At 39.0% G+C, this 24,679-nt stretch overlaps 1 protein-coding gene across 10 annotated transcripts in view; it reads right to left on the bottom strand.

Moving 5' to 3' along the window:
- Positions 1-517: 517 nt before the first annotated feature.
- Positions 518-24,679, bottom strand: part of LOC137230805 (caspase-12-like) — a 31,225-nt gene continuing 7,063 nt past the window's right edge. For 2 of the 10 annotated variants that reach the window (XR_010946262.1, XR_010946259.1), the window contains exons 4-6: positions 10,518-10,538; positions 10,007-10,124; positions 9,007-9,412 (exon numbers count right to left, since the gene is read on the bottom strand). Coding sequence is in view for 5 of the 10 variants with exons in the window: in XM_067750868.1 (XP_067606969.1) it covers positions 17,274-17,479 (206 nt within the window). In the remaining 5 variants the exon portion in view is untranslated. The other 8 variants (XR_010946263.1, XR_010946260.1, XM_067750871.1 and 5 more) reach the window with 8 other exon arrangements.

Genomic DNA, 24,679 nt, shown 5'->3' on the forward strand with positions numbered 1-24,679 from the left:
ACACTCACAGCAATAACCAGTTGGAAACTATGGAGGAAGTTATTTTCATTCAAAACAGTAAAAAATACAATCTATTCAGGAATACCTTTATTGAAAAATTTGAGGAAGTTATGTGAAGGAAAATCTAAACTTTTGCTTAAAGATAAAAATATAATATGTGGCTTAATGATTACATAAAACATAGTCCTAAGGATGTACTTATTTTAATTCCATTAAAACCCCCTTTTAGTTGTCAGAAAACTTACAACATCTTTCTAAAATTCATCTGAAAACATGTACAATACAAGAATAAGAAGATTGTGAACAGGGAGAACTAAAGAAGACTATAAAGCAATAGTAATTAACAGTGTGATGTGGCATAGCCCTGAAAGATAAATCAGTGCATGTAACAATAATGACTTCTACTATCAAAATTACCCACTATGTGACAGGCAGTGTAACAGGGAGGCACTTCATACACATAATATTGTACCTGCTCTATATGAGTCAAGTGTTAGTGTATCCACTTCATACTTGGAAAATTGTGTCAGAGAAGTTAGCTAATTTATTAAAAATTATAGATTTTTATAGATGCAAGATTTAAAAGAAAGACCCATGCTACATTGGAGGGGCTAATCAGAGAGAATGATTTCCTGACTTTCAATTTTCTAGACCAGATTTCCAGAGACATGGCTATTTTTTTGTTTTCCACTTGTAGGAATATTAGATTACCTGTTGTATGCTTACTTTAAGACTGTTATTTTGGTGGTTTTTTTTTTTTTTTTTTTGAGACTAGTTTGAGTGGATTCCAATCCCTGGTAGTCAAAGATTCCCTAATGTAAAAACCAAAGTCTAGTATCTTTATTATATATTATCAAAAAACAAGTAGCCCAGAGCACATTCTAAATTAATATTAAACAATTAGTAAGAAAATGAAGCATGAATCAACAAGTATTTCTTTCACAATTTGTAATTCGTTGGAAAAATATCAATAATATTCTTAATAATAGTATCCCACAATTCATAGGAAACAACATATATAATTTAGAGAAAGATAAAAAAATCTTAAAAGCAATTTTAAAAAATTATGGATGAAGTAGTGCAATATTTAATTTAAAAAGTAGAAGTAAATGCAGAAAAAATATAAGTGGATGTCATTACTGAAAATGTCAATGTTCTACATGTCACATAATATCATACACAAAATACAATATCAAACTAAGAAATACTTGCTAACATATGACCATGATCTAATAACATAAGAACATGGTCTAATCCTTCCTTCTAATACAGGGAGTATTTGCCTAAGTTGATAAGAAAAACACAAAAAACTTGAAACAAAATAGGAAAATAATATGAATTAATAATTCATATTAAGATCTAGCTAATAAAGACATTAAAGATATGTTCCAATGAAATTGACTATTTTTTTTAACATCTTTATTGGGGTATAATTGCTTTACAATTGTGTGTTAGTTTCTGCTCTATAACAAAGTGAATCAGTTATACATATACATATGTTCCCATATCTCTTCCCTCTTGCGTCTCCCACCCTTCCACCCTCCCTACCCCACCCCTCCAGGCGGTCACAAAGCACCAAGCCGATATCCTTGTGCCAGGCGGCTGCTTCACACTAGCTATCTACCTTACGTTTGTTAGTGTGTATATGTCGATGCCACTCTCTCACTTTGTCCCAGCTCACCCTTCCCCCTCCCCATATCCTCAAGTCCGTTCTCCAGTAGGTATGTGTCTTTATTCCTGTCTTACCCCTAGGTTCTTCATGACATTTTTTTTCTTCTTAAATTCCATATATATGTGTTAGCATACAGTATTTGTCTTTTTCTTTCTGACTTACTTCACTCTGTATGACAAACTCTAGGTCTATCCACCTCATTACAAATAGCTCAATTTCGTTTCTTTTTATGGCTGAGTAATATTCCATTGTATATATGTGTCACATCTTCTTTATCCATTCATTCAATGATGGGCACTTAGGTTGTTTCCATCTCTGGGCTATTGTAAATAGATCTGCAATGAACATTTTGGTACATGACTCTTTCTGAATTTTGGTTTTCTCAGGGTATATGCCCAGTAGTGGGATTGCTGGGTCATATGGTAGTTCTATTTGTAGTTTTTTAAGGAACCTCCATACTGTTCTCCATAGTGGCTGAACCAATTCACATTCCCACTAGCAGTGCAACAGTGTTCCCTTTTCTCCGCACCCTCTCCAGCATTTATTGTTTCCAGATTTTTTGATGATGGCCATTCTGACTGGTGTGAGATGGTATCTCATTGTAGTTTTGATTTGTATTTCCCTAATGATTAAAGATGTTGAGCATTCTTTCATATGTTTGTTGTCAGTCTGTATATCTTCTTTGGAGAAATGTCTATTTAGGTCTTCTGCCCATTTTTGGATTGGGTTGTTTGTTTTTTTTGTTATTGAGCTGCATGAGCTGCTTGTAAATTTTGGAGATTAATCCTTTGTCAGTTGCTTCATCTGCAAATATTTTCTCCCATTCTGAGGGTTGTCTTTTGGTCTTGTTTATGGTTTCCTTTTTTGTGCAAAAGCTTTGAAGTTTCATTAGGTCCCATTTGTTTATTTTTGTTTTTATTTCCATTACTCTAGGAGGTGAGTCAGAAAGGATCTTGCTGTGATTTATGTCATAGAATGTTCTGCCTATGTTTTCCTCTAAGAGTTTGATAGTTTCTGGCCTTATATTTAGGTCTTTAATCCATTTATAGCTTATTTTTGTGTATGGTGTTAGGGTGTGATCTAATCTCATACTTTTACATGTACCTGTCCAGTTTTCCCAGCACCACTTATTGAAGAGGCTGTCCTTTCTCCACTGTACATTCCTGCCACCTTTATCAAAGATAAGGTGTCCATATGTGCGTGGGTTTATCTCTGGGCTTTCTATCCTGTTCCATTGATCTATCTTTCTGTTTTTGTGCAGGTACCATACTGTCTTGATTACTGTAGCTTTGTAGTATGGTCTGAAGTCAGGGAGCCTGATGCCTCCAGCTCCTTTTTTTGTTCTCAAGATTACTTTGGCTATTCGGGGTCTTTTGTGTTTCCATACAAATTGCAAAATTTTTTGTTCTAGTTCTGTGAAAAATACCAGTGGTAGTTTGATAGGGATTGTATTGAATGTATAGATTGCTTTGGGTAGTAGAGTCATTTTCACAATGTTGATTCTTCCAGTCCAAGAGCATGGTATATCTCTCCATCTATTTGTATCATCTTTAATTTCTTTCATCAGTGTCTTATAATTTTCTGCATACAGGTCTTTTCTCCTTAGGTAGGTTTATTCCTAGATATTTTATTTTTTTGTTGCAGTGGTGAATGGGAGTGTTTTCTTGATTTCACTTTCAGATTTTTCATCATTAGTATATAGGAATGCCAGATTTCTGTGCATTAATTTTGTATCCTGCTACTTTACCGAATTCACTGATTAGCTCTAACAGTTTTCTGGTAGCATCATTAGGATTCTCTATGTATATTATCATGTCCTCTGCAAAGAGTGACAGCTTTACTTCTCCTTTTCCGATTTGGATTCCTTGTATTTCCTTTTCTTCTCTGATTGCTGTGGCTAAAAATTCCAAAACTATGTTGAATAACAGTTGTGAGAGTGGGCAACCTTGTCTTGTTCCTGATCTTAGTGGAAATTCTTTCAGTTTTTCACCATTGAGGATGATGACAGCTGTGGATTTGTCATATATGGCCTTTATAATGTTGAGGAAAATTCCCTCTATACCTACTTTCTGCAGGTTTTTTATCATAAATGGGTGTTGAATTTTGTCAAAAGCTTTCTCTGCATCTATTGAGATGATCATATGGTTTTTCTCCTTCAATTTGTTAATATGGTGTGTCACATTGATTGATTTGCATATATTGAAGAATCCTTGTATTCCTGAAATAAACCCCACTTGCTCATGGTGTATGATCCTTTTAATGTGCTGTTGGATTCTGTTTGCTAGTATTTTGTTGAGGGTTTTTGCATCTATGTTCATCAGTGATATTGGCCTGTAGTTTTCTTTCTTTGTGACATCCTTGTCTGGTTTTGGTATCAGGGTGATGGTGGCCTCGTAGAACAAGTTTGGGAGTGTTCCTCCCTCTGCTATATTTTGCAAGAGTTTGAGAAGGATAGGTGTTAGCTCTTCTCTAAATGTTTGATAGAATTCGCCTGTGAAGCCATCTGGTCCTGGGCTTTTTTTGTTGCAAGATTTTTAATCACAGTTCCAATTTCAGTGCTTGTGATTGTTCTGTTCATATTTTCTACTTCTTCCTGATTCAGTCTTGGCAGGTTGTGCATTTCTAAGAATTTGTCCATTTCTTCCAGGTTGTCCATTTTATTGGCATAGAGTTGCTTGTAGTAATCTCTCATGATCTTTTGTATTTCTGCAGTGTCAGTTTTTACTTCTTCTTTTTCATTTCTAATTCTACTGATTTGAGTCTTCTCTGTTTTTTTCTTGATGAGTCTGGCTAATGGTTTATCAATTTTGTTTATCTTCTCAAAGAACAAGCTTTTAGTTTTATTGATCTTTGCTATTTCATTCATTTCTTTTTCATTTATTTCTGATGTGATTTTTATTATTTCTTTCCTTCTGCTAGCTTTGGGGTTTTTTTTTGTTCTTCTTTCTCTAATTGCTTGAGGTACAAGGTTAGGTTGTTTATTCGAGATGTTTCCTGCTTCTTAAGGTGGACTTGTATTGCTATAAACTTCCCTCTTAGAACTGCTTTTGCTGCATCCCGTAGGTTTTGGGTCATTGTGTCTCCATTGTCATTTGTTTCTAGGTATTTTTTTATTTCCTCTTTGATTTCTTCAATGATCACTTCATTATTAAGTAGCGTATTGTTTAGTCTCCATGTGTTTGTATTTTTTACAGATCTTTTCCTGTAATTGATATCTAGTCTCATGGCATTGTGGTCGGAAAAGATACTTGATACAATTTCAATTTTTTAAATTTACTAAGGCTTGATTTGTGACCCATGATATGATCTATCCTGGAGAATGTTCCATGAGCACTTGAGAAAAATGTGTATTCTGTTGTTTTTGGAGGGAGTGTCCTATAAATATCAATTAAGTCCATCTTGTTTAATGTATCATTTAAAGCTTGTGTTTCCTTATTTATTTTCATTTTCGATGATCTGTCCATGGGTGAAAGTGGGATGTTAAAGTCCCCTACTATGAATGTGTTACTGCCAATTTCCCCTTTTATGGCTGTTTGTATTTGCCTTATGTATTGAGGTGCTCCTATGTTGGGTGCATAAATATTTACAATTGTTATATCTTCTTCTTGGATCGATCCCTTGATCATTATGTAGTGTCCTTCTTTGTCTCTTCTAATAGTCCTTATTTTAAAGTCTATTTTGTCTGATATGAGAATTGCTATTCCAGCTTTCTTTTGGTTTCCATTTGCATGGAATATCTTTTTCCATCCCCTTATTTTCAGTCTGTATGTGTCTCTAGGTCTGAAGTGGGTCTCTTGTACACAGCATATATAAGGGTCTTGTTTTGTATCCATTCAGTCAATCTGTGTCTTTTGGTGGGAGCATTTAGTCCATTTACATTAAAGGTAACCATCGATATGTATGTTCCTATTCCCATTTTCAAAATTGTTTTGGGTTCGTTATTATAGGTCTTTTCCTTCACTTGTGTTTCTTGACTAGAGAAGTTCCTTTAGCATTTGTTGTAAAGCTGGTTTGGTGGTGCTGAACTCTCTCAGCTTTTGCTTCTCTGTAAAGGTTTTAATTTCTCCATCAAATCTGAATGAGATTCTTGCTGGGTAGAGTAGTCTTGGTTGCAGGTTTTTCTCCTTCATCACTTTCAGTATGTCCTGCCACTCCCTTCTGGCTTGTAGGGTTTCTGCTGAGAGATCAGCTGTTAACCTTATGGGGATTCCCTTGTGTGTTATTTGTTGTTTTTCCCTTGCTGCTTTTAATATGCTTTCTTTGTATTTAATTTTTGACAGTTTGATTAATATGTGTCTTGGCGTATTTCTCCTTGGATTTATCCTGCATGGGACTCTCTGTGCTTCCTGGACTTGATTAACTATTTCCTTTCCCATATTAGGGAAGTTTTCAACTATAATCTCTTCAAATATTTTCTCAGTCCCTTTCTTTTTCTCTTCTTCTTCTGGAACCTCTATTTCGAATGTTGGTGTGTTTAATGTTGTCCCAGAGGTCTCTGAGACTGTCCTTAGTTCTTTTCATTCTTTTTTCTTTATTCTGCTCTGCAGTAGTTATTTCCACTATTTTATCTTCCAGGTCACTTATCCGTTCTTCTACCTCAGTTATTCTGCTGTTGATCCCATCTAGAGTACTTTTAATTTCATTTATTGTGTTGTTTATCATTGTTTGTATCATCTTTAGTTCTTCTAAGTCCTTGTTAAATTTTTCTTGCATTTTGTCCATTCTATTTCCAAGATTTCGGATCATCCTTACTATCATTATTCTGAATTCTTTTTCAGGTAGACTGCCTATTTCCTCTTCATTTTTTAGTTCTGTTGCATTTTTATCTTGCTCCTTTATCTGCTGTGTGTTTTTCTGTCTTCTCATTTTGCTTATCCTACTGTATTTGGGGTCTCCTTTTTGCAGGCTGCAGGTTCGTAGTTCCCGCTGTTTTTGATGTCTGTCTCCAGTGGCTAAGGTTTGTTCAGTGGGTTGTGTAGGCTTCCTGGTGGAGGGTATTAGTGCCTGTGTTGTGGTGGATGAGGCTGCATATTGTCTCTCTAGTGGGCAGGTTCACGTCTGGTGGTGTGTTTTGGGCTGTCTGTGACCTTATTATGATTTTAGGCAGCCTCTCTGCTAATGGGTGGGGTTGTGTTCCTGTTTTGCTAGTTGTTTGGCATAGGTTGTCCAGCACTGTAGCTTGCTGGTCGTTGAGTGAAGCTGGGTGCTGGTGTTAAGATTGAGGTCTCTGGGAGATTTTTGCCATTTGATATTATGTGGAGCTGGGAGGTCTCTTGTTGACCAGTGTCCTGAAGTTGGCTCTCCAACCTCAGAGGCAGAGCCCTGACTCCTGGCTGGAGCACCAAGAGCCTTTCATCCACATGTCTCAGAATAAAAGGGAGAAAAAGTAGAGAGAATTAGTAGAAGTATGAAGAAAGAAAGGAGGAAAGGAGGGAAGGAAGGAAGGAAGGAAGAAAGAAAGAAAGAAAGAAGCAAAGAAGGAAAGAAGGCAAGAAGGAAAGAAAGGAGCGAGGGAGGGAGAGAGGAAGGAAGGAAGGAGGGAAAGAAGGAAAAAAGACAGAAAGAAAGAAGATACAGTAAAATAAAATAAAGTATAATAAAGTTATTGAATTAAAAAATACTTATTTAGAAAAAAGAAAAAAAAAAAGGGACGGATAGAACCTTAGGACAAATGTTGGAAGAAAAGCTATACAGACAAAATCTTACACAGAAGCATACACATACACCCTCACAAAAAGAGGTAAAGGTGAAAAAATCATAAATCTTGCTCTCAGAGACCACCTCCTCAATTTGGGATGGTTCGTTGTCTAAAGGAGGGAAGGAAGGAAGGAAAGAAAGAAAGAAAGAAAGAAAGAAAGAAAGAAAGAAAGAAAGAAAGAAAGAAAGAAAGAAAGAAAGAAAGAAGGAAGGTAAAGTATAATAAAGTTATTAAAATTAAAATTAATTATTAAGAAAAAAATTTTAAAAAAAACATAGACGGATAGAACCCTAGGACAAATGGTGGAAGCAAGACTATACAGACAAGATCTCACACAGAAGCATACACATACACATTCACAAAAAGAGGAAAAGGGGAAAAAAATCATACATCTTGCTCCTAAAGTCCACCTCCTCAATTTGGGATCATTCCTTGTCTATTCAGGTATTCCACAGATGCAGGGTACATCAAGTTGATTGTGGAGCTTTAATCCGCTGCTTCTGAGGCTGCTGGGAGAGATTTCCCTTTCTCTTCTTTGTTCTCACAGCTCGCAGGGGCTCAGCTTTGGATTTGGCCCTGCCTCTGCGTGTAGGTCGCTGGAGGGCGTCTGTTTTTTGCTCAGACAGGACGAGGTTAAAGGAGCCGCTGATTCGGGGGCTCTGGCGCACTCAGGCCGGGGGGCAGGGAGGGGCACTGCTTGCGGGGCGGGCCTGCGGCGGCAGAGGTCGGTGTGACGTTGCACCAGCCTGAGGCCCACCGTGCGTTCTCCCGGGGAAGTTGTCCCCGGATCCCGGGAACCTGGCAGTGGCGGGCTGCACAGGCTCCGCGGAAGAGGGGTGTGGAGAGTGACCTGTGCTCGCACACAGGCCCCTTGGTGGCGGCAGCAGCAGCCTTAGCATCTCCCGCCCGTCTCTGGGGTCCGCGCTTTTAGCCTCGGCTCGCGCCCGTCTCTGGAGTTCCTTTAAGCAGCGCTCTTAAACCCCTCTCCTCGCGCACCAGGAAACAAAGAGGGAAGAAAAAGTCTCTTGTCTCTTAGGCAGGTGCAGACCTTTCCCCGGACTCCCTCCTGGCTAGCCGTGGTGCACTAACCCCTTCAGGCTATGTTCAAGCCACCAACCCCAGTCCTCTCCCTGCGCTCCGACCGAAATCGAAACCCGAGCCTCAGCTCGCCCCGGCGGGCGAGCAGACAAGCTTCTCGGGCTGGTGAGTGCCGGTCTGCACTGATCCTCTGTGCGGGAATCTCTCCGATTTGCCCTCCGCACCCATTGCTGTGCACTCCTCCGCGGCTTCGAAGCTCCCCCCTCCGCCTCCCGCAGTCTCCGCCCGCGAAGGGGCTTCCTAGTGTATGGAAACTTTTCCTCCTTCACAGCTCCCTCCCACTGGTGCAGGTGCCGTCCCTATTCTTTTGTCTCTGTTTTTTTCTTTTTTTCTTTTGTCCCACCCAGGTACGTGGGGAGTTTCTTTCCTTTTGGGAGGTCTGAGGTCTTCTGCCAGCCTTCAGTAGGTGTTCTGTAGGAGTTGTTCCACGTGTAGATGTATTTCTGGTGTATCTGTGGGGAGGAAGGTGATCTCCGCGTCTTACTCTTCCGCCATCTTCAAAGTCCCCCGAAATTGACTATTTTTATCTATTAAATTAGTAACAGTATTAAAAAGAGACATGTATCTTCATTCCTCTGCCAATCATTATCAGCATTATTTCTTGTATGCATATAACAAATCTTGGCAACAAAAAAATGTAGAAGTATTTAGACTTGCATCTAGAAATACCAAAAAGGTTAACAAGTATTAGTTCTTCATTAAAATTTTTGTTTTTCTATACTTAAAATTTGTTTTGTAATGAGCATGACGTATTTATGGTAAAATGAGAAAGCAAGCATAATTTTAAAAGAATTTATGAAGCATTAATACAGCAGTAGTATAGGAGTGATTTTACCCTGTTATTTTTGGAGGATGGGCAGTTGGGAAGTTTATATAAAAATATTCTTAATTAAGTTGACCTTTTAAAATAGTAGATTCATAGGAACCATAATGCCTTAATTTTCCTGGAAAAAATAAAGAGAAGAGAACATGAGTAATTGGGCTTCTAGAGATAAGATATAAATAGAACTCATCTCTCCTGTGAGATGTATCTTCACAAAAGGGCTATGGACCCGTCATCCCCAAATGGGAAGATCTACGCTAGAAGCTCATTGCCTCAGCATAGATCCAGCAATAACAGTTGACACTGTGGTCCAGGCAGCCCTCATCACAGAGAAGGGATGTGACTCAGCAAAACTGACTTCTCAGAAGTCAGGAAGCTAAACACCTGCTCTACATAGCATGTCCTATTATTTGGTTTTGTGCATGCATAAAAACTAAATATTTTATATTCACTGAGTAGATCCTTGAGAGAAATGAGGACTGAAATGTTTTCTAGCAAGCTACCATTGGACTTATCATTTCATGTGCAGTCATTATACAATGGCTAAAGTCAAATAAAACTACAGTTTCACCAGCAGCCAGTAAAAAAAGGCAGATAAGGCAAGCCTCGGTGACTACGGTGCTGCAGCACTCTGTCATTGTTCTCCATTCTGTACAGACTTTTTGTATAGACTCTGAGCAGGGAGCACCCAAATCCACTTCTTGGATACATTTACCTGGATGCTTTGCATGATTTTAATTCCCAGGGAAGAGGTAGAAATATCGTGTCATGGATAGTCTTTCAATCGTGGGCATCTGGGTCAGTACATTTGGGGTCTCAAATGTATGTTGAACCTAAAATAGTAAAGAAATCTTTTTTAAAAAATTTAAAAGGGAATTCTGGACTTCTTCTCAGAAGTGAGTATATAGTATACAGTTTGTATTAAGGCTGTGGTCAGATAGTACAATATAAACAGAAGAACTTTTTAGCTTTTCCTTGGATATAGTACCTACACAAATGAAATAGTACTCTCAAAAGCACTCATTAAATAAGCAAGCCTATCAGAATAAGAAAAACTCACTCTGGTTCTACGTAGTGTGCTTCCAAAAACTTCCTCTTTAAATAAACTTGGAGTACCGGAAGGAGCATCAAGATGACTTAAGAGCTTCAGGATTCACAGAAAAGCTTTGCAAACAGTTCTACAGAGTTTTCTGGGACATAAATTGAAAAGACATAGAGATTCCTACCTTTCAAAAAATCTCCTCCAACTGGTAACACCAGGAATATTCGTTGAAGTAGTAGATAAGTTGGGAAATGAAAAGAGAGCCATTTGTGTCAAGTATCCAAGAAACATTGCCTTAAAATAAACAGTTTTAAAATAATGGGGGGATTCAGCCACCATATAAGTGTACAAGACTCTTAGAGCCATAACTTTTGAACAAAGTTTGATTCTGATGCTTCGTAGGAAGGAGGGAGGTCAAATCTGGACAATGCTGAGATGTTTACATAACAGTCCCAAAGAAGCCATCATAGACCCTCAATTATAAATTCCTTTGACTTTCTTAGTAGGCAGGACCAACATTACAACCTCTAGGACTGCAAGTAGTAGAAAAGAACATAAATCCTTTGAGCATTTACTACATAATAGAATAAAAGAAGCCAGGTCTTGGCAGTCCTTGACTCTGGGCCTGCTCTTCATCCATACTGTTTTAATACTATAATTTTTTGCACTCACTGTTTTATTGAGTGAACATCTATTTCTTTTTAACATCTTTATTGGAGTATAATTGCTTTACAATTGTGTGTTAGTTTCTGCTTTATAACAAAGTGAATCAATTATACATATACATATGTTCCCATACCTCTTCCCTGTTGCATCTCCCTCCCTCCCACCCTCCCTCTACCACCCCTCTAGGTGGTCACAAACCACCAAGCTGATCTCCCTGTGCTATGAGGCTACTTCCCACTAGCTATCTATTTTACGTTTGGTAGTGTATATATGTCCATGCCACTCTCTCACTTTGTCCCAGCTTACCCTTCCCCCTCCACATATCCTCAAGTCCATGCTCTAGTAGGTCTGTGTCTTTATTCCCATCTTACTCCTAGGTTCTTCATGACCTTTTTTTTTTTTTCTTAGATTCCATATATATGTGTTAGCATATGGTATTTGTTTTTCTCTTTCTGACTTAACTTCACTCTGTATGACAGACTCTAGGTGAACATCTTTTGAATTATTACCTCTCTTTACCATTGCAATGTGATCAAATTTCTCTTATCAGAAAAAGCTAATATTCTCTGGTCACTTTATCTGCAACTACCTTCCTATTTCTCCTTCCTTTTTATAGTTAAATTTCTCCAATTTATCTATACTCAACATCTTCATTTCCTCCTAACCTGCTCACTCCTGTCTGTCTTCTCCTTCCCACAACAACTTTACCAAATGACTTTCCCCAAGGTCATACATGACCTTTAATTCTTTAAGTCTAATGGTCATTTATCAGGCCCCACATTTACCTGGTCTCCCATTCACATCAGAAAATATTGGTAACTCCAACAGATTCTTTCTTCATAACTCTGACAACACATCCTCCTAGTTTTCTTATTCCCTGACCATACTTTCTTAGTATAATTTGTTGACTAATATTTCTGTCTCAGATCGTGAACTCTAGAGTTCTTCAAACCTTAGCTTTAGGATCTATTCTCCTTCTATTCTCTGTTGCTAGATAAATTGATCCATTTTTAGAATATTAGATATCATTCTTAGGCAAGCATCTCCCAAAATTCAAACGCTCTCTCCTCTGGAATATACAGCTATGTAACTCTCCACTCTTCATTTCATCTTGAAATATGCCAAAGGCATCTCAAATTTTCTTGCAGGATTTCCATTTTAATGAATAAACCATAGTTCTCCACTGCAAACTTGAGTCACCTCAATCATGTCTTCATGTTCATCAGACATACTTGCTAAACTACTAGGCCATATAAATTTTATATACTAATTATTTCCTGGATCCAAATATTTACCTCATCCCAAGAATATCATTATCACCTATGGCTTGTAATACTGCAATAGCATTTTAACCTATCTCCCTACATCTAATTTTGTTGTACTGTAATTCGTTCTCCACAGAATCCTCACAGTGATCATCTTAAAAGAGACACACAGATGGCCAAAAAGGACATGAAAAGATGCTCAACATCACAAATTATTAGAGAAATGCAAATCAAATCTATAGTGAGGTATCACTTCACACCAATCAGAATGACCAACATCAAAAAGTCTACAGATAATAAGTGCTGGAGAGGGTGTGGAGAAAAAGGAACCCTCCTAAATTATTGGTGGGAATGTAAATTGGTGTAGCCACTATGGAAAACAGTATGGAGTTTCCTTAAGAAACTAAGCATAGAGCTACCATATGATCCTGCAATCCCACTCCTGAGCATATATCTGGAGAAAACCATAATTCAAAAAGATACATGCACCCCAATGTTCATAGAAGCACTATTTACAATAGCCAAGACATGGAAGAAACTTAAGTGTCTATTGACAGATGAATGGATAAAGAAAATGTGAGATTATATATATATATCTCACAATGAAATACTATTCAGCCATCAAAAAGAATGAAATAATGCCATCTGCAGCAACATGGATGGACCTAGAGATTATCATACTATGTGATGTAAGGCAGACAAAGACAAATATATGATATCACTTATATGTGGACTCTAAAAAAATGATAAAAATGAACTTATTCATAAAATAGAAATAGAATCAGAGACATAGAAAACAAACTTATGGCTTCCAAAGGGGAAAGGGGGGGATGGATAAATTAGGAGTTTGGGGTTAAAATATACACACTATGATATATAAAATAGGTAACCAACAAGGACCTACTGTATAGCACAGGAAACTATACTCAATATCTTGTAAAAACCTATAATGAAAGACAATGTAAAAAAAGAATCACTTTTCTGTACACCTGAAACTAACATAACATTGTAAATCAACTATATTTCAATAAATTTTTTAAAAAGAAAAAAAAGCAAGAAAATCGTATCATTTCATTGCTTAAAGGTCACCTAAGCAATGAAATAGTATAAAGTAAAATTAGTAGTATAAAGTAAAATTAGTATTAAAATATATTAGTACAAAAGACCAAATCCTTCCTTAACATATGAGGCCTCAAATTATGTGGCTCTTGTGTACTTCTCCAAATTCCTTCTGGTTACTGTCCCCTGGCTCTGTGTTTTAGCCACACTGGTTCTCTGGTTCTCTTTTCTAAGCTCCTTTCTTTCTTTCTCACGCCTTCCTCGTACACCGCTTTTTTTTTTTCTGTCTGGAATATTCCTCTCTTACCCTTGTCAGCCTAAAAATGTTAAGAGGCAATAATCAAGCAAAAACATTTATTTGGGATCAAAGAATTGTTATTCAGGGCACACAGATTAGGGTAGCAATCCAAATAGTGTCCCACTAAGGGTCAAAATCAGAGGTTTTTAAAGACAAAAAAGGGAATCTTTACATAATTTGCTTACAAAGAATTTTGATTGGTGTTGCAAGGCAGAAAGCTAGACTTGACTGAACATGATTGGTTGCCAACGCTATCACTCAGCAAAAGTCCATTGCTGGAGCAAGTAGCAGGTATTCTTGCAGAGTTATTGGAATATTTGGCATATTTGTAGTTTGGTCCAGCTCAAAAGTTCATGTTTCAGGGCTTCCCTGGTGGCGCAGTGGTTGAGAGTCCGCCTGCCGATTCAGGGGACACGGGTTCGTGCCCCGGTCCGGGAAGATCCCACATGCCGTGGGGCAGCTGGGCCTGTGAGCCATGGCCGCTGAGCCTGCGCGTCCGGAGCCTGTGCTCCACAACGGGAGAGGCCACAACAGTGAGAGGCTCACATACCGCAAAAAAAAAAAAGTTCATGTTTCAGCTGGTGAGGATGTGCATAAAGCTCACTTCGTTAATGGCCTCTCGGCTCCATTTTAAAACCATGTGACATAAGTGAGTCTGTTTGATTTTGTCTTTCATGCCCTTGATATGGGTAATTCCTTCATCTTTCAAATGTGAGCACAAAGTTTTTCTTTAAAACACATCACATTTGACAATCATTATTTATTTCTGTTAAACATAACAGATATTTTCCCCCAATTAATTTCTGTCTCTCTGGCCTGACCATACACTCTGTAATCTGTAATGTTTAGTGACCATGCCTGCTTTAACTGTGTATCACATGCCCTGCACCTAGTACATTATCTGCACATAGTTATGTATATAAAAATATTAATGCAAGAATTTCACATATTAGACTTTATTTCCTCAATTAAATTAAATAATCTCTTAGAGTATGTATCAGACTGCATATACTTTTTGAACTTCCTTCAATAGCTAAAAGCACAGAACTCTTCTTTCAAATAAAATATAATTAAAACTCCAATATGTAAAACAAAGAGAAGTAGAACTATTCCAGTTGTGTAATGGGTGTTTCCTGTATGGTCTCTTTCCTATTTCCCCAGGTAGACTCAGAGGGTCCTCTAATCCCTTCCTAGTTACAAGCAGCCATGAACCAACAACACTGCATCACCATGGAGCTTTTAAAAAGTGAAGAATCTCAGGCCCTGCCCCAGACATACTGAATCAGAAATCTATGTTTTAATGAGGTTCTCAATGATTCCCATGCACATTAAAATTTGAAATTACTACACCAAAGCACTTAGAACTTGTATAAACTAGGTTTTAAAACTTCCCCTGTTATCTAAATCATTGATAAAACAATATCACGAATGACTGTTAAATAGATTTTCTACAGGTATGACCATGAGCAATCAAGAATATCTTTTATTTCTACCTTCTACTCTGACTTTCCTGCCAAAGAAGGATTTTCAGTCACTGATTGCACTCTCATGAAGTCAGGTATTTGAATGTTAACTAATAACCTAAGACTAGATTCAAATAACAGGCCAATAGGTGTTGAGCAAGCATGTGTTGAGCAAGCTTTACAGTTTCACTGGTTGGCTCATTTAGTTGTTAGTAGATCATCAGGTGGACCAAATCTGAGAAGATGATACATTTCTGTGCCATTGCTACATCTAAAAAACCTCTTGACTTATGTATAGACTATCTTAAATCTGGGTCTTCACCGAAGTCCTGTTTATTTTGAAAATTTCCTCCAGTATCAATACATACACGTTTCCAGTCATGAAAATCTCAATACTTAAATATCTTCCCCACCTAAATATCTCATTAGTTAGGGAAGAAATGTTCTTATATTAGTGATAAGATATGATCATAACCAAGCCTGTGATCAAGAAACTAATAGGAGATCTAGAAATTTTTCTCTCTGAAGTCACTTACATGGAGTCAAAGATTTGAAAGCAATGAAGTCTTTCTCCACATGGCCGTTTGTAATGGCATCATTCCAGATGGAACACTGCAAGAACTGGTCATACCTATATGCAGAGGCTTCTCTCATGTCAGTCACCCAAAAAATCCCAGCACCTTCTGAGACATCCATGTCTTATAAAAGATGTTATATTAACACACACACATACACACAGAAAGTCTTTTACAATTATTCCTTTCAATATGGCATTTATTAAAAATGCAAATGTCTTGCTACTAGAAAAACTGCCTCACTGACTGGGAACCACATAAAGCCCACTTAAGTTTAGAATGACCATGTTGAAAACCTAGTCCCAAATAATCAGGATATTCCTCATTATTCTAGGCTACTTATCATTTCTTAAAAAAAAGAAAAATAGTACAGGCTTATTACAATTTCTTTCTGGACTGGACCTAAGAGTTGTACTGAAATATTGTTTCTCTCCCCATTCCTGGGAAAATGAAGGTTAGACACTAGACTAATAGAAAGAAGTACATGGCCACTCCCTGGGTTTCCTGAACTCAGACTCACTGCCTCGGCAGGCCTGCATAATGATGACCTTGGGTTTATCTTTTAGACTCTGGCAGTTACAGCTGTTGAAAATTTGGAAGATGGTATCATCACGAAGAATATCTGGGTCTGTCCCACAGATTCCATCCAGGGTGCCATGTGACATAAATACAAGGAATATGCTGTCTGAGGATTGGGGATCTTGGCGGGCAGCAAACTGTCTTAGTGCTGTTTCCATTTCCTGAAAAACACTCCAGAATTACTATTGAGGAATTCTCCTTATATAGTTTATACTCAAATACTAGGTGGAATTCACAAAAAGGAGCAAGCACTAAAGAATCAGGTGATTTGGACTGAATGGAATTGTAAGAGAAATTACATTCTGACATAAAACCAGGAAATTAGATGTGTAAAATATTAAAGTTAGTAGAGATTTTACATAACATCTAGCCCAATGGTTTTCAATGGAAGCTTACACTTAAGAAGATACTGGGAGATGGAGTATAATGAGGGGCAAGTGAGATGATATGTCTCTAATACGAGAGCTTTGCTTTCATCTGTTTTATATGTCGGAGTTCCTGTAAGTTTTTATTAAAAAAGAGAGAGACAGACACAGAGGCAGAGACAGAGACAGAGAGAACTTTCTATTGACAAAAATTAGAAACACAACAAATTCCTTCATCTTGGAACAGCAGAAAGTTAGGTTTAAAACGGTTTGTCTAAAGCCCTCTGGGATTATTTTTGGCATGGCCAGAATAACAACATTTTCTTTATGTGTGTATGTGCAATTTTTTTCTACACACTTTTACATTTACACACATGATGTTGAGATTGTAAAAGTCTCATAAGCTTTTTCTGTAGATATCAGTAACTTTCAGGGTCCAGAGCTTATGTCTCACCCAGGCTATCAAGTAATAGATGCCTCCCAGATTGAGAACTTTAGAAAGATCCCACATTTGGGGGGAAATACTGCTACATAGAGCTGATCTAAATATTTTCTATGAGACTGTGCACGGGAGGAGGCTGAAATAAAGGGAATCATATTCTGGAGCAAATATAATTTCTATAACATGCATTTTATTCTTACAGCTGCTAAGAAAGAAGTTCAAAACTGTTTAGGAGGGAAGGAAGCTTGTCCCACTCTCCTGGTCCATTACCAGAACTGTGAGATCCTCTTTTACAACCACTGAGTATCCAAGGCTTTCAAGCAAATCTTGCATTCCCAAAAGGTCAACCTCAGAACCATATCGATTAGAAAGACAGTCAAATTCTTTGTTGCAGATGATGAGGGCCAGGCATGTCCAGACTTCATTCTCCATTACTGGATATAAATGCAATTAACAGACACAAAATGAGTTGCTCCAGACCTCCTAATTTTGCCTCCAAAGTTCATACAAAACAGGCCCTTTCAATTAAATAGTGGATGGCTGGAGAGCCTGGAAATGGAAATATATTCTCTTGAGGAAAGAGACAATACCTGAAATTGAAAACATATACTAGGTCTGAGTATACACTCTAGGAACTTGGCTTTGGTTGGGTGGTGGATAGGAGTTCAGAATGTGATGGAAGAGACAGGAAATCAAATGTAAGAACCAGTTTATTAGATAAGATGATTAAATAACATCTTGTGTCTTTGGTCTGATCTTAGGACGTTTGTAACAAGAACTAAAATTGAGTGAGTCCCAGTATCTTGTTTAAATGGAAAATCTTCCAAAGCATATCACCTCATCTGCCTTTGTTGTCTTCAGTGTATGGAAATGATCAGGAGGACAAAGTTTTAACTTCCCATGTTGGGAAGCCTGTGTTTCCTGAGGAGCTAAAAGAGAAAAAATAGCTCATTAAACAGTAGCATCCACTGCCATGAAGTCATGCAGATCTTTTGACTGGGCTTTCATTCTCCAGAAATGCTTACTGCCAGCCCACCACAAAGTTTAGTATAATAAGAAAATCATTTCATATTTAAAATGACTAAAACACAAATCTTGAATACTCCCCCTTTTGCTTTCTGCTTCTTACTGAACCCACCATAAATTTCTGTTTTTTGTAGTGGTCATAACTTTGATTGCTTTCTCAGACCCAACACACTAGACTCACATAAACATGATATCTAAGATTGGGAAGGAAGCCTAATGTTCATCTTGCCTAATAAGGTCATTATTCAGATATTTGAACTCTGCTGACTATATGCCTACTTTATTATTACCACTCTCTGAAATATCTCCACTAACAGGGTACTTACAACATTCTAAGGCATTTTTGAACAGTTCTGAGCATCATAAAGTGTGAACTTTCCAAGCACTGATATATATTTTCCACATTGGGAACATACAGAAAGAAACATCTAATTCCTCTTCCTGTAAAGCCCATGAATTCTCCCATGACTTCAATATATCTTTCCCTATGTTTCATTTTTTTATGTAAATGCCCCATATAAATAATTATTTTTATATTAATTGTGTTTAATCTCTGTATTCCTAGTATCTAGAATGATACCTGGCACAGATTAAAAGTTAATGACTGCTTGTTAATGAAGAGTTATCTTCTCATACTTCAAAATAGCTATCAAGTATCCCCTGGTTCACATTTTCCCTTAGGCAACAAACATTCTATTCCTTCTAATATTTTTGCATAAGAATATCATTGATGGAGGTCAAGATGGCAGAGAAGTAGGAGAATGTGGATGGAGCTCATATCTCCCCACAAATACATCAAGAATACATCTACAAATGGAAAAATTCTCACAGAACATGGCTAAACACTAGCAGAGGGGGGCTTCCCTGGTGGCACAGTGGTTGAGAGTCCGCCTGCCGATGCAGGGGACACGGATTCATGTCCCGGTCCGGGAAGATCCCACATGCCGCGGAGCGGCTGGGCCCGTGAGCCATGGCCACTGAACCTGCGCGTCCGGAGCCTGTGTTCCGCAACGGGAGAGGCCACAGCAGGGAGAGGCCCATGTACTGCAAAAACAAAAAATAAAATAAAATAAAACACTAGCAGAGGACCTCAGGCACCTAAAAGGACAAGATAAATCCCTGCATAACTGGGTAAGATGAGGAAAGGAGAAGGGAAAAAGAAGAGGAGAGGAAGCAGGATGGGAACGGCACCCCTGGGTTGGGGAGCTGAAGGAGGGGTGAGGTTGCTGCATCCAGGGAAGCACCTCACCTGTGGGAAGATCAGTTGGGACAAAAGGGGAGCTTCTGAGGCTGTTGGAAGAGAGTGCAGCAACTGGTTTGTGGCAGGCAGGACAGAGTGAGAACTACACAGACAGTCTGTGCCACAGCCCTGCATGCCCCAGCCTGAGATGCGTGTCCACTGGTGTGCACAGGGCCTGGGTGTTGGAACATGGTGTATGGAGAGCAAACCCAGGGAAAGGACTGCTGTTGGCTGCAAGGAGATAGCTTGAGGGGACAGGAGTGAGGAAATCCACAACCAGGAATTCTTGTGGAGGAAACCTGGACTGCCGTAGAAGAAAAGTGCTAAGGTTAAGTGACAAGGGGTGGAGATGTCATTGCAGCCTTTCTCCCCACATGTTGGCCGCTGCCTCCCCAGGCCAGGTCCCTCATGCCCAGGACCACTGCCTTACTGCATTCCCATAACCACCAGGGCTCTTGTGACCCTGGCCTCAGTGCTGCATCCAAGCTCCCTCCCCACTGGGGCAGACTCGTGTGCTCCAGGGAAGACTCAGGGGCAGACCTCTGTGGGTGGCCCACATACAGAGGTGGGGCTGAAACCACAGCTGAGCCCACAGGGAACATGCAACTAAGGAAGAAAAACTCAAATCTCTCCTCGCAGCTGTGTGAAGATTCAATTGACACCCCCGTGACCAGCCTTGTAATCTCAGCACCTACAGAATGTCTGAATGGGCAACAAGTGCTCCCACAGCCAAGATGGACCTAGCTTTAGCATTTGTAGACTTTGTGGGCACATATACATAGGGTTTGGGCCAGGCTAGAGTCAGAGCTGCCCCCAAAGCACCCACAGTAGGTCCAGATCCATGACTACTTGCAATCCTGGGACCTGAATTCAGTGGATCTATGCTGGAGGTCTGGTGAAAAAAACATCTGAGAGATACCAGGGCCAGTGGCTGGCATACCCACAGTTAAGGTGGGACTGAAAGCAGTGCCAACAGCAGTGTAACCTGAGAGCTCTCACAATGGGTGCAAGGTGACACAACAGAGCACACCCATAGGTGAACAGCTCCAGAGGAGGAATACTCAGTGGCTTCCTTCCCAGTAGGAGTACTGCAATCCTGCCTACCTCAAACCACAGATCAGAAACACAGCTAAGAAACAGATCTGGGGGCCTCTCTTCCAACAACTAGGGATCATACCCCACCTCCGGCAAGGAAGTAGCAACCACAGGGCAAAGGGGAGGCCCTGCTCAATATCCAGTGCAAGCTCTGGACACTACAACATCAGTCACACCTCCTATAAAGGGAATAACAGTCATCATACAGTGAGGAAAGAGGTGGCAGACATCTATATTAAAAACAACCCTTGCACCAAAAAATATTAAACCCATGCAGGCTACACAGAGAGGTTCCACATAAAATAGCCCTCCAATACAGTCTGAGGGTCTGGCATTGGATGGAAGAAGCCACAGAGCATTTTAGTCTTGAAAGCCAGCAGGCTTGAGTGCAAGAGCTCCACAGTGCTGGGGGAAAAAGAGACTCCACTCTTGGAGGGACACAGCACAAAGCAGTACCTCCATAGGAACCCAGGCTACAACTACCTAGGGGTCTTAGAGGGTCTCCTGGGAAGGCAGATGTTAAATATCACTCACTGTGAAGGCAAGGAAACTGGTAGTAGAAGCCCCAGGGAATATTGAATGGAGATCTCCCAGAGGTCCAAATTTCAGCAGAAAGACCTGGTCCCATCCAACAAACTTTAGGCCCCAGAGCTGGAAAGTCTCATGCCAAACAACAACCAAGGTAGGAACACAGCTCCACCCATCAGAAAACATGCTGCCTAAAGTTGTACTGAGCTCACAACTGCCTCAAAACACACCCCTAGACATGGCCCTGCCCATCAGAGGGACAAGACACAGGCCCATCTGTGAGAGGGCAGGCACCAGTCCCTTCCACAAGAAGACCTACATAAGCCCCTTGACCAACATCACCCACTAGGGAGCAGACACCAGAAACAAGAGGAACTAAGATCCTGCAGTCTGTGGAAAGGAGACTGTAAACATAGAAAGTTAGATAAAATGAGATGACAGAGAAGTATGTCCCAGATAAAGAAAGAAGATAAAACCCCACAAGAACAACTAAGTGAAGAGAATATAGGCAATCTACCTGAAAAATAATTCAGAGTAATGATATTAAAGATGGTCCAAAATCTCAGAAAAAGAGTTGAGGCATGGATTGAGAAAATACAAGAAATATTTAACAAGGAACTAGTTGATTTAAAGAACAGAGATGCACAATACAATACATGAAATGAAAAATACACTAGAAGGAATAAAGAGCAGAACAACTTAGGCAGAAGAATGAATAGGTTAGCTGGAAGACAGAGTGGTGGAAATCACTGCCAAGAACAGAATAAAGAAAAAAGAATGAAAAGAAATGAGGACAGTCTCAGAGACCTCTGGGACAATATTAAATGCACCAAAATTTGCATTATAGGGGACTCAAAGGAGAAGAAAAAGAGAAAGGGCCTGAGAAAACAGTTGAAGAGATTGTAGATGAAAACTTCCCTAACATGAGAAAGGAAACACTCACTGAAGTCCAGGAAGTGCAGAGAATCCCATACAGGATAAACCGAAGGAGGAACACAGCAAGACACATATTAATCAAACCGATAAAAATTAAAGACAAACAAAAATATTAAAAGCAACAAGGGAAAAGCAACAAATAACATACAAGGGAATCCCCATAAGGTTATCAGCTGATTTTTCAGCAGAAACTCTGCAGGCCAGAAAGGAGTGGCACGATATATTTCAAGCAATGAAAGGGAAAAACCTACAACCAAGATTATTCTAACCAGTAGGTCTCTCATTCAGATTCGTTGGAGAAATCAAAGACTTTACAGACAAGCAAAAGCTAAAAGAATTCAGCACTGCGAAGCGAACTTTACAACAAATGCTAAAGGAACTTCTCTAGGCAAGAAAGAGACCAGCAACATAAAACAATCTTGTACATATATAGAGTACTAAATCAAAACCTCAAGGGAACAACAAACCCCAAAACTACAATATATATATACATAAAAAAGAAAAATCAACACAAACACAACACTAAAGATGGTCATCAAACCATAAGAGAAGAGAACATAAGAGGAAGGGAAAAGAAAAAAGACCTACAAAAACAAACCCAAAACAATTAAGAAAATGGCAATAGGAACATACATATCAATAATTACCTTAAATGTAAATGGATTAAATGTTCCATCTCAAAGACATAGACTGGCTGAATGAATATAAAAACAAGACCCATATATATATATATATATATATATATATATATATATATATATATATATATATATATATATATATATATATATATATATATATATACACTGTCTACAAGAGACCCCACTTCACACCTAGGGACACATACAGATTGAAAGTGAGGGTATGGAAAAAGGCATTCCATGTAAATGGAAATAAAAAAAAAGTTGGGGTAGCAATATTTATAGACTTTAAAATAAAGACAAAAGAGGACAAAAGACAAAGAGGACACTACATAATGATCAAGGGATCAATCCATGAAGAAATTATAACAATTGTAAATATATATGCACCCAACAGAGGAGCACCTCAGTATGTAAGGTAAATGCTAACAGCAATGAAAGGGGAAAATGACAGTAATGCAATAATAGTGGGTGACTTTGGGCTTCCCTGGTGGCACAGTGGTTGAGAGTCCGCCTGCTGATGCAGGGGATACGGGTTTGTGACCTGGTCCAGGAAGATCCCACATGTCGTGGAGCGGCTGGACCCGTGAGCCATGGCTGCTGAGCCTGCGTGTCCGGAGGCTGTGCTCCGCAACAGGAGAGGCCACAACAGTGAGAGGCCACAACATTAAGAGGCCCGCGTGCCGCAAAAAATAAAAATAAATAAAAAATAAATAGTGGGTGACTTTAATACCCCAATTACACCAAAGGACAGATCTTCCAGACAGAAAATTAGTAAGGAAACACAGAGTTAAATGACATATTAGACCAGATAAACTTAACTGATATCGATAGGTAATTCCTCCTAAAAGCAGCAGAATACACTTTTGTCTCAAGTGCACATGGAACATTCCCCACAACAGATTACATCCTGGGCCACATACATCAGAGAAAGGAACATTCCCAAGCTCATTCTCCAAGGCCACCATCATCGTGATTCCAAAACGAGCCAAACATATCACAAAAAAAGAAAATTATAGGCCAATATCACTCATGAATATAGATGCAAAAATCCCCAATGAAACACTAGCAAACTGAATCCAACAACACATTAAAAGAATCATACACCATGTTTGAGTGGGATTTATCCCAGGGATGCAAGGATTCTTCAACATATATAAGTCAATCAATGTGATACACCACATTAACAAACTGAAGAATAAAAACCATAAGATCATTTCAATACATGCAGGAAAATCTTTTGACAATATTCAACACCCATTTATGATAAAAACTCTCCAGAAAGTGGGCATAGAGGGAACCTACCTCAACATAATAAAAGCCATATACCAGAAACCCACAGCAAACATCATTCCCAATGGTGAAAAACCAAAAGCATTTCCTCTAAGATCAAAAACAAGACAAGGATGTCCACTCTTGCCACTACTATTCAACATATATTTGGAAGTCCTAGCCACAGCAATCAGAAAAGAAAAAGGAAAAAAAGGAATCCAAATTGGAAAAGAGGAAGTAAACTGTCACTGTTTGCAAATGACATGATACTATACATAGAAAATCCTAAAGATGCTACCAGAAAACTACTAGAGCTCATCAATGAATTTGGTAAAGTTTCAGGATACAAAATTAATGCACAGAAATCACTTGCATTCCTATACACTAACAATGAAAGATCAGAAGAAGGAAATTAAGGTAACAATCCCATTTACCATTGAATCAAAAAGAATAAAAGACCTAAGAATAAACATACCTAAGGAAGCAAGAGAACTGTACTCAGAAAACTATAAGATACTGATGAAACAAATACAAAAAACAAAGAACCTTCTGTTCTTTCCCTCCTACCAAAAAGAAAGATATGGGGCTTCCCTGGTGGCGCAGTAGTTGAGAGTCCGCCTGCTGATGCAGGGTACACGGGTTTGTGCCCTGGTCCGGGAAGATCCCATATGCCGCGGAGCGGCTAGGCCCGTGAGCCATGGCCGCTGAGCCTGCGCGTCTGGAGCCTGTGCTCCGCAGCGGGAGAGGCCACAACAGTGAGAGGCCTGCGTACCGCAAAAAAAAAAAAGAAGAAAGATATGTTCTTCCTCTGATCTAAGCGTGATACCACTCCTTATGAGTCCCTTTCCCTCTCACACACAGGAACTTTATTCAAGCATTTATTCAGCCCTATCTTC

The sequence above is a fragment of the Pseudorca crassidens genome, chromosome 9 (assembly GCF_039906515.1).
Source record: "Pseudorca crassidens isolate mPseCra1 chromosome 9, mPseCra1.hap1, whole genome shotgun sequence".
Classification (NCBI taxonomy): Eukaryota; Metazoa; Chordata; class Mammalia; order Artiodactyla; family Delphinidae; genus Pseudorca; species Pseudorca crassidens.